The sequence below is a fragment of the Phascolarctos cinereus genome, unplaced genomic scaffold, assembly GCF_003287225.1.
Source record: "Phascolarctos cinereus isolate Bilbo 61053 unplaced genomic scaffold, phaCin_HiC Scaffold_1;HRSCAF=81, whole genome shotgun sequence".
NCBI classification, from domain to species: Eukaryota; Metazoa; Chordata; class Mammalia; order Diprotodontia; family Phascolarctidae; genus Phascolarctos; species Phascolarctos cinereus.
The window spans coordinates 266060247-266072411 of NW_027555514.1; the positions used below are offsets into that span (position 1 = coordinate 266060247).

The window sequence follows — 12165 nt, forward strand, 5'->3', positions numbered from 1 at the left end:
GAGGCAGTATCTTCATTTTCCAGATGTGGAAACTGAGGCACAAATGGATGATTATTTACCAAAGTACATGGTTGTAAATATTGGCCTAGAAGTTAATGCCTAGTGTTCAGTGTTTTATAGCATTGGAGGTTAATCTAGTTCTTCTAGTTTGTAATTCTTGAAAGGATACAGTTTGACTTGCAGTATTAGTTTTTGAGGCCGCAGACCCATAGTGTGCTGACTAGGGTTCTAAATACCTGGATGTACACAGTGCATGACTTATTGGAGATTATAATATTAGGCAGCAAAGAACACACAGTGTGCACCTTGCCTAGAAACCCTTAGAAATTGTTCACTTTTTGATTTTGTGGAGTTTTTTACTTTTAATTTTTCTGTTTTTAATTTCCTGCTTTTCTAGTCTGTTGATTTCTGAAGTATATGAAAGGTCATCCTAAAAGTATCTTTCCTCAGTTTTGTTATTCCCCTGAGCCTACAGCCTTCCCACCTCTCTCTCCACTTATATATGCTGCCAAAGCTCTGGAAAGAGTAATCCTCAGTTACAGATTCCATTTATTTCCTTACCACCACATATTCTTCAGCCCCTTAAAGACTAGCCTTCCTTACTAGGGTTGTAATGACTCTACTTTCTTATAGGTCACTCAGTAATGAGCAAATTGGCAATTCCAGTGGCTTTTCTCCATTCATCCTTGACATATCTGTAGCCTAGTATTGACCAATTTCTGTTAGCTACAGAGATGTCCCAGTTTCAAAGACACATTGTTCCTTTTCTATCTCATTTCTATCTCATTACTTTTCCTGATTTCTTAAGAGGATGGTTCCGCAAGAGTCCATCCTTGGTCCTCTTTATTTCAACCCTTTACATTCTTTGGAAATCTCATTTACTCCAAAGAATTCAACTAAGTACTTTATGCAGATGATGTTTAAAGGTGCATCTGCACTGCCCTATTGGCGTAAATGACATGCACACAAATGCACAGGCTGTGAGTACGTGTGGTAAAGGAGGGCAAAGGGTGTAAAGGAGTGACTTGTCAGTCAACATGCATTGAAGGAAAAGGAAGGAAATAAGCATTTATATAGTATTAATGTGTGCCAGGCACTGTGCCTACTGTGTGCAGACACCATGCCTACAATGTGCCATTTATTTAGCACCTACTATGTGCCGGTCACTGTGCCTACTACATGCTGTTATGTAGTACCTACTTATGTGCCCAGTACCATGCTAGACACAAGGGATATAAATACAAAGAATAAAATTATCTGTACTTCAAGGAGCTTATATTCTGTTAAGGGAGACAGTGTGTATACACAGAGTAAATACCACTTATAGAGAAGGTTGTTTAGGGAGAGAGGGAAGGTCCTAGCAGTTTAAGGGATCAGGAAGGACTTCACATAGAAGAGGGGCTCTCAACCTTTTTAGCTCTTGGTCCCCTTGGGCAGTCTGGTGCAGCCTGTGGACCTCTTAGAATAATGTTTTTAAATGTAGAATAGAAAAGAAATGGCATTACAAAAGAAATCAGTTACATTGAAATAGCTGTCAAAATATTTTTAAAAATCCAAGTTCATGTATCCCAGGTTGAGAACTGTTTGAACTACGTTTTAAAGGAATAGAGGGATTTTTCGAGGAGGGAGTGTGTTTAAGGCATGAAATGGCCAGTGCAGAAGTACGGAATGTGTGAGGAATGGCGGGCAGGCCAGCTTGGCTGGATTGTTGACTGCCAGAAGTGGGGGAGTCATGTATAATGAGTCAGGAAAGACAGGCTCTAAAGGGTTTTAGAGGCTAGGCAGAGTCTGTATTTGATCGTAGAGCAGTGTGTTAAAGAGGAGAGTGAATGTGGTGAGGGCAGCACTGAGGAGAAGCACTTTGGCAGCTGTTCGGAGTCTGTAGAGTAGAGAGAGATTGGAGGTGGGAAGAACAGTTAGGAGGCCATTGAATCACTGAGGCAAGAGAAGTAAAGCAAGCACGGTGACATTTTGGAACTCGTTAGATATGTAGAACAAGCAAGAGTGAGAAAACCAGCTTACAGACTCGGGAGACTCTCAGGGTGATCCTCATTTCTATGAAAGATGAGTTGGGAAGAAGACTAGAGTTTTTGAGAAATATAGTAGGACAAGTTACATTTGAAGTGCTTCTGGGACATCTGGTTTGAAATGTAGAGTTCTTAGTTCCTGATGTTGGACTGAAGGTCAGGGGAGAGACTGGGGCTAAATATGTAGATCTATGAGTGATCTTCATAGAAGTGATAAGTAAACCAATGGAAGCTGATGAGTTCACCAAGAAAAAAAGTATAGCGAGAGAAAAGAAGAAGGAAGGATTTGTGGAGGAATGAGAAGCAGAAGTCTGGACCTTAAAGGCAGTGTGAGATTTCAGCAAGTGAGGGTAAGACCAATGTGTTTCCAGTATGGGAGTCATCTGCATGGAAGAACCATGAGTAATCAGTATTGCTGGAACGTGGAGTATGTGAAGAGGGAGAGGGTTGTCAAATGTGTTTGGAAAGGTAGATTGGAGCTTTTTAGTTCAGTACTTAAAAGCCAATCTGAAGAGAGTTGACCTGTGGTAGGAGGAACTCATGGGGAAGGTTCCTTATTAGGGAAATGTCATAACTAAGATCTTTACTTTTCTGGCACATTTATTTGGGCAGTTGTGTGATGTAGAAGGGAAGGAGATTGGAGGTGGGAAGCCCCTTTAGACATGTTGCTATAGTTCATGGTAAGGGTGTGGACTAGGGAGGAAGGTGGTAGAGGAGAAACCAAGTGAGAGGAGAGGCCAGGTGTGAGAGAGATTTCAGAAGTAGAGTTGGGGGCTGCTACTTGCTCACCTCCTCAGGTGGTGGAGTTAGAAATTAGGGTTGGAGTCAGAATTCTGTGGAGTGGTTGCTGTCAGTGTGAAATGCCCGAATTGGGTATCCAGCCCCAGGCTTCAAAGCAGCAGCTGCCATGTCAGATGAGCAGTTCAAAGACATCAGCCTTTCTAGCTGCAAAGCGAAATACATTTCACTCAGAGGTCTTTTCATCATTGATGAGAAGGGGATCCTTTGCAGATCACCTTCCTATGGACCTCTCTGAGATGAATACTGGCCTTTCAACCTGTAGACAGCATAGTGAAGTGTGCGCAGCTGTAAGCTGTGTATCTAGAGGAGTAAGGAATGTTCCTCCAAGCAGAAGGGAGCTGCTTTCTGCCAGGCACCTTGGGGAAGCTGACCTAGCTTGTTGCCTTGACGTACAGAAGAACAAACAAATACTCACTACCTCCACGATGCTCTGAAACTCCAAGACCCTAATTAGTAGCCTGGGCCAAGGCATTGTAATGTGGCTCTTGGGCAGCCTGGCAGCTGGATTAGGAATGCTGTGTCTTCTCCCTCGCCCTCTCTAATGACCAAGTAGTGTGTTAACAAGGTTTGTACCATAGCTGGGTCTTGAGTCGAAAGAACATTTGACATTTTTGTAGCTCGATTAAACTCGTCCTAAGAACAGTAACAACAATAACAACAACAAAGTGGAGTCAATTAAGACTTACTGGATGTGGCTTGGAAGAAAAAAAGAAGAATTAAAGATAACTGTGGTTTTAAGCCTGGGTGATTTGGGGGATAATGGTGCCAATAGTGGAAATCCAGAAGCTGGGAAGAAAGAAAGGTTTTTTTCATGGTGAGATAGAAATTCAGTCAGGCATTTTGAGATACCAGTATGATGTCACCACGTAGAGATTTCCAAGCGTTTGGGTGTGCACCGTAGCCAGGAAAGAGATAAAAAATTGATAGATAGATTTGATAGTTAGCTACAGAGAGGGGATATAATTAAAGCCATCAGAGTATTGAGAAAAGATGACTGAGGACAGAGCCTTGGGAACAAGCCTGCATTTACTGACAAGGAGAGAGTGGTATGATGAACCAGAGCAGGGCTGCCAAGCAGAGGCGTGATTAGACAAAAAGAGAGAAACCATGAACACTGCCCTGGAAGCTGGGGAAGGAAAGAAGGTGAAGATGTTCAGTTTGGCGGATAAAATGTCATTGATGGACTTGAAGAGAGTGCTTTGAATGGAGGCCAGATTTGCATGAGGTTGAGGTGGTGAGGAAGTCGAGGCACTGAGTGTTAACCTACTTACTCTTCCTGCAAGTTTAACCATTAATAGGAAGAGAGAAGATATAGAATGCTAGCCTTTGGGAATGACAGGACCTGACCATGTTCACAAGCAGTAGGGAAAGAACCATTAGAGAGGGATACATTGAAGATGAGAGAGGGAATTGTAGTGGTACAAGGTCAAGGGTACAAGTATCTTCAGATAGGTGGGCTACCTCATCCTTAAAGGATGGGTGAAGACTTAGAGATTTTTCAGTTTTTGTTGATTGAATATAATGAGCTTAACACTGGAGGGCCTTAATCTTTTCAGTAAAGTATGGTTATCTGTTGAGAGAGCTAGGAGACCATGATGGTAATTTTGATGACTTAAGGAGAGAGGAGGAGGAGGTTTAGAACCCCTTGATTCAATTAAAATTGAATGAAAGGATTGCTAGGTATTGTGTGCCCATTTGTTAACCAAATTGATATTCATAACTTCACAGAGCTTATGACATTATCTCCCTGTTAATTTTCGGTGGCTGCCCAATGCCTAACAAACAGAACCAACAGTATGACTTTCAAGCCTTTCTATAAACTAACTCCACCCTTCCTTTGCAGCCGTATTTCACCTGTTTTTTTTTTCCATATTCCCTATGCTTCAACTCAGCCATATGACTTGTTTGAGTTGAGTTTTGAATGTGGGGAAGGAGATAGCTTGGCAGATGGGAGGTGGGAGATTACAAAATATGTGTTAAAGAGAAATCATCGAGTCTGGAAAAAAAGAAACTAAAAACAAATTTCCTTAACTCAAAGAAAAGGGGCCAGGCAGAATAGGACGACATGGGAGTCACATGATAGAGGTGAGAACAGACCAGCAGTGAACATGACATTGTTTAAAAGAATACCTTACATTCAGGATAAGACATGCTGCTCAGGTGGTAGACTCAGAGTGCAGATTGAAAAACATTTTTGGGGGCCTAACCAATAAAGGAATTTGTTTTGTTTGACTATATATGTTTGTAAACAGGGGTTTTTGTTTTAGAGATGGGAAGATGAGAAAAGGCACGTCTTTGAAAATAAAGTGAAATTTAATTAAAAAATGAAAGAATGTCTTATGCTTGTATACATTTTTAAAATCAATTTTGAAGTATTTCAAACCATATTATCTCTCTTGGTCTTCCCAATAACCATGTGAGATGGGCAGGACAAGTAACATTATTTCCATTTTATAGGTAGTATAAAACTGAGATTTGGAGAAACCATAACTTTCTTAAGTTTACTCACTGGTATGTAATGAGTCAGGGTTAGAACACATTTCTCCTGACCTTTAGGACCCTTCTTTAAGTATGACATTACCAGTCTTATTTAAATGAACCTACACGGAAAAAAGAGGAAATGTACTTTGTACATTTTTTTTAAAATGTGGGGGACTATGGAATGATGCATATACTGACAGTTGCTTAGTAGGGTCAGTCTTGCTTAAATTTTCTTTGTTCCAAAGGGAGTTTCATTTGTATATATTGATAAATGAGTCTGATCTAAGGTAAAATAAATAAGTTATTGATAGTGAAAGAAAATGAACACGCGTGATAGAGTTGTGGGTTGTTTTTTTTTAAATTGTCTTGTAGCTGCCACTTGAAGAAATGAAGAGGAAAGTACCAACTCTAATCCTTTCCTTGTCCTCTGCTAATTTTCTTTTTTGTTTCCCTTAAGAGGCTTCATAATGAAGAAGGGGAATGTGAACCTTGGCTTTGTTTTCACTTTTTTCTTTATTGTGTAATTTTTTATAGATGCTGCTGTCTACAAGGCAAGTGAGGACTCTGTTGCCAGAGGAGATGGTAGGAACTTTTGCAACACTTTCCCCCCATCTTGATATAGAAGACTTTTATGAGAGATTTATATTAAAAATTAAGACTTATGTGAAGTTAATAATTTTTCTTGTTACTTATAACAACTGTTTAAACACCTGTTGTTTTGTGGAATGGAGTATAGATTACAGATAGTATCAATCATGTACAAAAAAATCCTTTTCCCTTCTTTTTAGGCCTAGACTTTCTCCCACAGTTAAATGCGATGTTTCCAACAAGGAAACAACCGTCAAGTACAAACACGCCAGGATCACATCATAGCTCTCTTCATGTCTCAATGGAATTCCCACTTACAGAAGAGAATGAAAGTCAAGATACAGCAACTGAGAATAAGAAGATGCAGCTGGGAAAACAGGAATCAAGGGAACCCTTAAAACAGGTATCTTTGCAGGAGAATTTCCATCAGGTTGGTTTTTTGTTTGAGTTTTTGTTTGGTAATGTATTTCAACACTTAACCAGATTCTTGATTTTATAGGTTTGGCTAATGCTCTCTTGATGCAGTTTAAGATGTTTTTGCACCTTTAGTCTTCATGGGTTTCATTGGCCAAAGAGATTCAACACCTGCTGGCCCACCTCTAGTGCTGAATTAGCAAGGCTGCCTCTCAGCTAGCAGGCATATAATCTATCTCTGAGTCTGTCTCCAAGGTTTTCGTGCTTTGTAAAACCTGACAGAATTTATGGACCGGTGTTAGGGTGTTCAGGAATTCACAGTCGCCTCCACTACACCATGAGGAATTGGAGTATGACCTGAATGGAGGACAGTGAACTTTGTTGTTAGAAGGCTGTTGGAAATGGTATTGTTGGTGCATAGAGGCACACTTGCTGGGTCACGTGAGGCAGGCCGCAGTAAATATGTGGTAAAGGCCCATCTTTGGATGTCTCTTGAGAGTCTGAAGCTGACTCAGTGCGTTTGAAATAACTGAGGGAATTAGACATGATTTTAAAAATAGTCTTCAATAATTTTAAAGTAACACTTGATGTTAGTTAGTGTAAGACTGGAGGCAAATAGTAATCTAGTATGTGATGAACCCAAAGATCCAAGCTTTTGGTACATAAAACTCATTATCTGACAAAAAGTACTAGGAAAATCAGAAAACGGTATGGCAGAAACTGGGTATAGACCAACATCTCATGCCATATGTGAAGATAAGGTCAAAATGGGTAATGATTGACACATAAATGGTTTTACCATAAGCAAATTAGAAGAGCATAGGATAGTTTACTCGTCAGATCTATGGATAAGGGAAGAATTTAGGATCAAACAAGACAGGGAGAGCATTACAAAACTTACAGTGGATGATTTTGATTATGTGAAGTTAAGAAAAATTTTGCACAAATCCAATGAGCCAAAATTAGAAGGAAAGCAAAAAATTGTGAAGAAAATTTTTGTAGCAAGTATCTGATAAAGGCCTCATTTCTAAAATATGTAGAGAACTGAATCAAATTTATAAGAATACAAGTCATTCCCTAGTTGATAAACGGTCAAAGAATATGAACAGGCAATTTTCAGACAAAGAAACCAAAGCTATCTATAGTCATATGAAAAAGTGCTCTAAATCACTATTGATTAGAGAAATGCAAATTAAAACGACTTTGAAGTACCACCTCACAGCTTTCAGATTGGCTAAATTTTCTTTATTCCTTTAAAAACGAGGTGCTTTATAAGTGGATTTCAGATTACTCTTCACCCCTATTTACCTGGAACTTATATCCATTGTAATGTAAAATACCAAGTAATTTAAGTAATTTAGACTCAGCTGTGTAGCAGATCAGTGGCACCAAGACTAGAATCTAGCCTGCTTGACTTAAATCGTTTTATTTTCTACAAAAACTTGCTTCTTCATAAGAGATGGCACTAGTGAAAACATTATGCAGAAAGGCCAGTGAGTTGTAGCTAAATAGTCACACATTACAATATGATTTCTATTCATGTGAAGGGCACCATTGTAGTCTCAAGCTATACTAAATGTGTTAAAGCAGGTGATTAAAATATTTTATTAGTGTAATTTTTTAAAATATCATAGCCATTTTCCAATAGTTATTTCAGTGATATCTGCCATAGTAACTTCCTTCTAACAGTAACAAAACCAACAAAAACACGGCTTTATAAAACTGTCAGAGACTGCCATGGATAGAAGATGTATCATTCTGTACCTGTAGGCCACCGCTTCTCTCTTGAGGGGAAGGAAGCAATCAATATACATGTTGTTCAAGAAGAATGAAAGTGCTGCTTAAACTGCTTAACAGATATTTATGGGATGAGTGAAACTTATACTTTATTCTCACAAGGAATCCTATTTTGGCAGATAGTATTTCTATTGAAAATGATATTTAGGAATAAATGTTCAGGATGACTGGATTTTTCTTTATTAGGCTGTCACAAACAGTCTGTTTTTGTATTTGTTGAGGAGGTCAGTGAGTCTAGTTCGAACATTCTAGTAAGATTTATCTTAATAATTGGCCCAAATACTACTTTTTTTCTGACTTTCTTTCCCACTTCTTTTCCAATCCCAAAAAGAAGATAAAACTCTGTTGACATAGATTAATATATTTTTAAAAATTGGAAGCTACAAATGTATTGCTAAAATGACTTGTTATTGTAAATTTGAAGCTTGCCAAGTTCATCTCCTCTGGTGCTGAATCTGGAAATCTGAATACCTCCCCAGCCTCTGATGCAACGAGAAGTCCTGAGAAAACAGAAAGGCCAGAGAGAGAAATTCAAGGCCATTTGACACACGAATCTCCAATCAGTGGAGCTACCGTAGCTAGTAAGTGCATAAAACTGCTTATTGATGTCTTCTCTATGTGTACATGGATTCAAAAATTTTAGAAATTAACTTGGAAAATTTAGATAATACAGTAGAGAGCACTGAGTTTGGAAAAGAGGTTTGGGATATGTGGTATTCTTTTTTAGGATACATTTTTATTTATTTAAATATTTCCCAGGGTTGTATTTAGGTTTAGTTCACATGCCCAAGGTGACTTTGTTTTCAGTTTTTGGAAGAATACAGGAAGAAGTTATCATTATATGTGAATCAGCAAATATAGCTGTACTATTTCATTACATTTTCCAGGATCCAGCAACTTCTGTAAGGTGATTCTCATGCACTAGAGCCTTTTTTCAGATACGAGTCACTGTAGCTTGACTAGGTAACCCTTGTAATCTTAGAGTTTATAATAGTGAAGGGAAGGGAAGGGAAGGGGATGCTGGGCATCGTGAGAAATGTACCTTGGACTATAGGAAAGCAGCCTTTGAAGAGCTAAGAAAAGTGATTGGCATCACACCACCACCAGAGACTGCGAAAGGAAAAGGGATGGACAGTTTCGTGTTTAAAAATTATCAAAAAATATCCAGTGATCAAATTACCAAAAATTTCACATGATCTCACAATGTGAAATTCCAGTAATAGACAAAGGAATAACACTGATGGGTAAGAAAGAGACAAGACTCCAAAGAAGCCACTGTGACTGCATGGGGCATCCTCCAGTGGGCTCAGGTTTTAGGAGGACGTATTCAGCCGCTGGGAGAGGAGACATGTAACCAATGAGTAGTCCAGCTAATGTGGACCTGCAAGGGCTGTATCAGAAAAGCTAATGCCTGGAGTGATCTGACTCTTGTGAAAGGCACAAAGGGCATCAGAGGGCTTTGGAAAGTAATCAGAACAAGGAAGGAAGAGGATCGCTGTTGGGGATGATGGTTTAATGTAAACATATGACAGAAAAGGCAGAGCTGGGCAGCTCCTAGTTTTCATTTATCTTCTCTAGGAGGACAGACTGGAAAGAGCAGGACAGACACGTAAGAGAGACTCAGTCCAAGATAGGCAAGATGCTAATGTTCATCATAATGACTAATGTTTGAAGAGTGCCATGGTTACCTCATGTGATCCTCACAACAATGCTATGAGGCACAGGCTCGTTTTATCGTCTCCATTTTACAAATGAAGAAGTCGAAGCTGGGGGAGGTTAGGTGATTTGGCTTGGGGTCATCTAGTAAATGGGTCTTCCTGATTCCAGGTCCTCTTATTTAATGATCTACTTACTTACCTAGATGAGAAAAGTACATAGCTGCTTGAAATAAATTCATCTCGGAGAAATAACATGTTGAAAGGAGGAAGATATTTTCCCCAAATTATGTTATTTCATGGTTTTTACTAAATGGATGGATTGTGAAGGTTACAAAGGGAGGTAGTGTTTGCTAGAAGCTATCTTGTGCTCACTAGTGACAGGTAGTGACATCAGTGGGAAAAATTGTTGAAGGGAAGGCAGAAGACTCTGAGGGATGCTAGCCTGTGTCCGGAGGCTGGAGGAGACAGTGTGGGAATAACACTGGCTCTGGTATCAGAACACCTGGATTCAAATTGCACCTTTGACTCTTTCCCCCCTTGAGCCTTTGTGCAAGGTCCTTCACATTCCAGGACCTCAGTAGCATCTGAGTCATAAAATGAGGGTGTTGCAGTAGATGGCCTTGGGGGTCCCTTCTAGCTCTTGATCTTTGGTCCTACGAAGATGGAAGAATGGGACACAGGCTAGGAAGGCATGAAAAAGGACAGTAGACAACTCTTGGAGATGGGGAATAGATTGGGAAGTTCTTCCTAGAGAGGACAGTGCTCCACTCGCCGAGCAAAGAACAGATTTTTCTACTGCAAGGAATGATGATTGATAACCCCCGGGCACCACCATAAGTTCATGACCATAAAGGAGAGACAAGTAGTGGTTACTGAAAGTGACCATGTGTTGATCTGACCTTAACAACAGGGAGGTATCTTGTCTCCCTCAGGTAGATTCAGAAGAGAAAAGCTAGATTTGGGAAGTGAGCAGCTGGTTATGAAGATGATACTTAAAAAAGGGACTTGGTTTTTGACCACAGCTAAATAGAATGTGAATGTTGGACTTTTATCTGGGGATGCAGTATATCTAAAAAGGGCCATTAAAATATGTATTTGCCAGAAGATTCATAAAGTCAAAAAGAGAACCTTAAATAGACAACAGAGGAAATAAGAAGAAACTGTCCACATGGTAGCTGCTAAGCCCGATGACTATAGAGAGTAACAAGTATGACATGGGAAAAATATCAGTAGAAAGAATGAGTAATAGACAGTGGTCAGTATTTACCAGAAAAGGCAGAAATCACCTGACACATGCAGTTATTGATACATAGAAGAGTTGGTCTTGGAATTAGAATCACATAGACCAGAGGTTTTGAATGCATAGGCATGAATTATTCCATTGAGAAAAGGAGTATTCAGTCTAGAGACCATTGAGGATACAGAGGGAATTTGTTGTCCAGCTCCAGATTTTAAAAAGGTAGAAGATGGAAGGGCAGGAAATTAAGAACAAACATAAAAGTTGACATTCATGTAAGATAGTGCAAATCTTTGGGTGAAGTGGGACTGCAGATGAATGCTAAGAAGAACAACAATAAAAAAAAACCCTTTTTTATGGCAGAGATAGGACCACCCCTCAGGGGATAGGATAGTGAAAGGGGTTGATACCAAGAAGATGGAACTGGTCAACTCTTGCTAATTTCAGTTCTTAGAAGAGTAGTCTTTGTATTGGGAAGGATAAAAGATGGTGAACAGGGAAACGAAACATAAATAAAAGAGGAAAATTAGAGAATACTTAGCTATCCTTAATGAGTATAACACACTACAGCCCTGAGTTCTGAAAGAACAGGAAGATATAATCACTATGCTGTTACCAATGGAGAATGGGAAATCTGTCATAATACTTGACAAATTTCCTAGTTTTCCAAAAAGGGAAGAGGGTGGAGTTCAGTTCCTGGAATTCTGGAACATATTGTTAAAGATCTTCTCAGCCTGAGATCTGTAAACTTGTTTTCTGTGTCTATATGTGTGTGTGTATGTGTGTGTGTGTGTGTGTGTGTGTGTATGTATATATATGCACACATACACACATGTATATATGTATGTATGTATGTACTTACACATGTGTATAGGTATGTGTACACATTTACGTGTGTGTGTGTGTGTGTGTGTGTGTGTTTATGCTTTCTTTGTATTTTATTTTATACATTTAAAACATTATTCTGATGAGTCCATAGGCTTTACTGGACTGCCAAAGCAGGTCCATGACACAAAAAGATTAAGAAGCCCTGATTAAGGGATAGACTGTGACCATTTAGAAAGGAAAGTGTTTTTGATTGTTTTGTTTTGTTTTGTTTTGTTATTCCTAAGATCCCACAAAGCTTCATCAAGGTCATAATACTAATTTCATTTCCTCTCTT

The 12165-nt window shown here is 39.3% G+C and overlaps 1 protein-coding gene across 2 annotated transcripts in view; it reads left to right on the plus strand.

Annotated features, from left to right (window-relative positions):
• NEDD1 (NEDD1 gamma-tubulin ring complex targeting factor) overlaps positions 1–12165 on the plus strand; it is a 63792-nt gene that overhangs the window by 43283 nt on the left and 8344 nt on the right. For both annotated transcript variants that reach the window (XM_021006440.2, XM_021006438.1), the window contains 3 exons: positions 5844–5891; positions 6098–6300; positions 8533–8689. In XM_021006440.2, coding sequence (XP_020862099.1) covers positions 5844–5891; positions 6098–6300; positions 8533–8689 — 408 coding nt within the window. The remainder of the gene's footprint in view (positions 1–5843; positions 5892–6097; positions 6301–8532; positions 8690–12165) is intronic.